General features: G+C 56.8%; 1 protein-coding gene across 1 annotated transcript in view; it reads right to left on the bottom strand.

Annotated features, from left to right (window-relative positions):
- The window catches only part of LRP8 (LDL receptor related protein 8), a 79,844-nt gene that overhangs the window by 39,954 nt on the left and 38,336 nt on the right, over positions 1 to 1,554 (bottom strand). The window contains 1 exon segment of the mRNA XM_007471169.1: positions 891 to 1,013. Coding sequence (XP_007471231.1) covers positions 891 to 1,013 — 123 coding nt within the window.

Here is a 1,554-nt window from a genome sequence, read left to right as displayed (position 1 = left end):
CACCACCCCCCCCCTCCGCCTCACCCCCTGTCCTCCACGTGCGGCCCCCACCTCAGCCTTTTGTCTCAGGCTCATTCTGCTGAAGCTCTGCCTCCGGGACCACTGGGTCCTTCCCTGCCCCTGTCTCATCTCCTTTTTAATTTAACAAATGTCATGGAATGACCTGGTGGGTGTAAGTTTGCTTTGAGGATTAGGGCCTGGAAAAGAAATGGCAGAGAGACAAAGTCTGACTATGGGAGGCGGGGGCCTGGGGCTCTGCTCGGGCCCTCACCTCACCCCTGGCTGTCTTTGCTGCCATCAGCCCGCCCAGAGCAGAGGACAGAGCTGGGGCCTCAAAATCCCGGCTGAGTGGCCTTGGGCAAGTCACTCAACCTCTCTGAGCCTCAGTGTCCGCCTCTGCAAAAGTTAGAAAGTGACAGTACCTGCCTCAAGAGGCGGCTGTGGGAATTAGATGAATGAAAGCATACACTGCTTAGCACAGCGCCCGCTACATAGTGAATGCTTGATAAGCACCAGCCGCCATTAGCACTATTAGAATTATGATTAGAGTCCTCAAAAAAAAAATAGTGGGGGAGGCTGAGGGGAGGCTTGGAGGATGTGCTCTGGCTACTTCTGGGCAGCAGGGCACAAAGGGGCTGTTTCTAGCTGCTGGAACTACAGGAGCAGGGCCCAACCTGCCGGAGGGCTGGGAAGAAAGTCCAGAAACAGGTCACCAGACACCAGCAACTAGAGGCACCGGACTGTCAGCCCGGAGCTTGCAAGGGCTCAGCACAAAGTGAGTCTGAGGCTGTGCATGACAGATCACCTCACCCGAGCCTCCCAACCTCCCAGCCTCCCAACCGGGAAGACCTGATGAGGAAACTGGAGCCCAGCCTAGGGGCAACACTCACTGCAAGTGGCCTCGGACTCGTCCGAGCCGTCGGGACACTCCTCCTCGCCATCGCACTTCCAGCGCTCTCGGATGCAGTGGCCGTCGTCACAGGTGAAGTCGCTGTCCGCACAGGTCTTCTTGGCTGCGGGGCAAGGAGAAGAGCGTGAGGGGCCTGGTGGGCACAGGCTTTTCTAGGACATACACTCAGGTGGCTATGGGCTGACCAGAATGTGCTGGTCTGCAAGCTGGACCACGTGACCTCCCATGGCCCCAGGAGGCCACGAGTGCCTCCCTGACCAAGAGGAGTGGACAGGAGAGAAAGGCTTATTCATTCCACACCAGGAGGAGACGGTCAATCCCTGGCCTTGCTCTCCAGGTTCAACAAGGGTGACAGGATCCATCCATCAAGGGAATGCCCATTCCCATCACACCTCTCTCTTCCCCCCAAGTCCAGGTCCACTGTCACAGCCTCCAGGAAGCCTTCCCTGTTCACATACGGTAGCTGCCTTAGCCCCTTCAGCCAGTTCTCAGTCCCTTTACCTGCCTTTCCTGCTCCCCACAACCCGACTGAAGTCGAGGCTCCTTCTGCAAGCACCAGGGAGCTGGTGATAATAAATCATAAAAGTAAATGATCACCTTGTGGCAAGATTGATGAGGTGTGTTTTGTTCAGAGCGAGGGAAAG

This window comes from Lipotes vexillifer, unplaced genomic scaffold (genome assembly GCF_000442215.2).
Source record: "Lipotes vexillifer unplaced genomic scaffold, Lipotes_vexillifer_v1.1 scaffold1003, whole genome shotgun sequence".
In the NCBI taxonomy this organism is placed as follows: Eukaryota; Metazoa; Chordata; class Mammalia; order Artiodactyla; family Lipotidae; genus Lipotes; species Lipotes vexillifer.
This window is presented reverse-complemented; position numbering and strand designations above follow the sequence as displayed.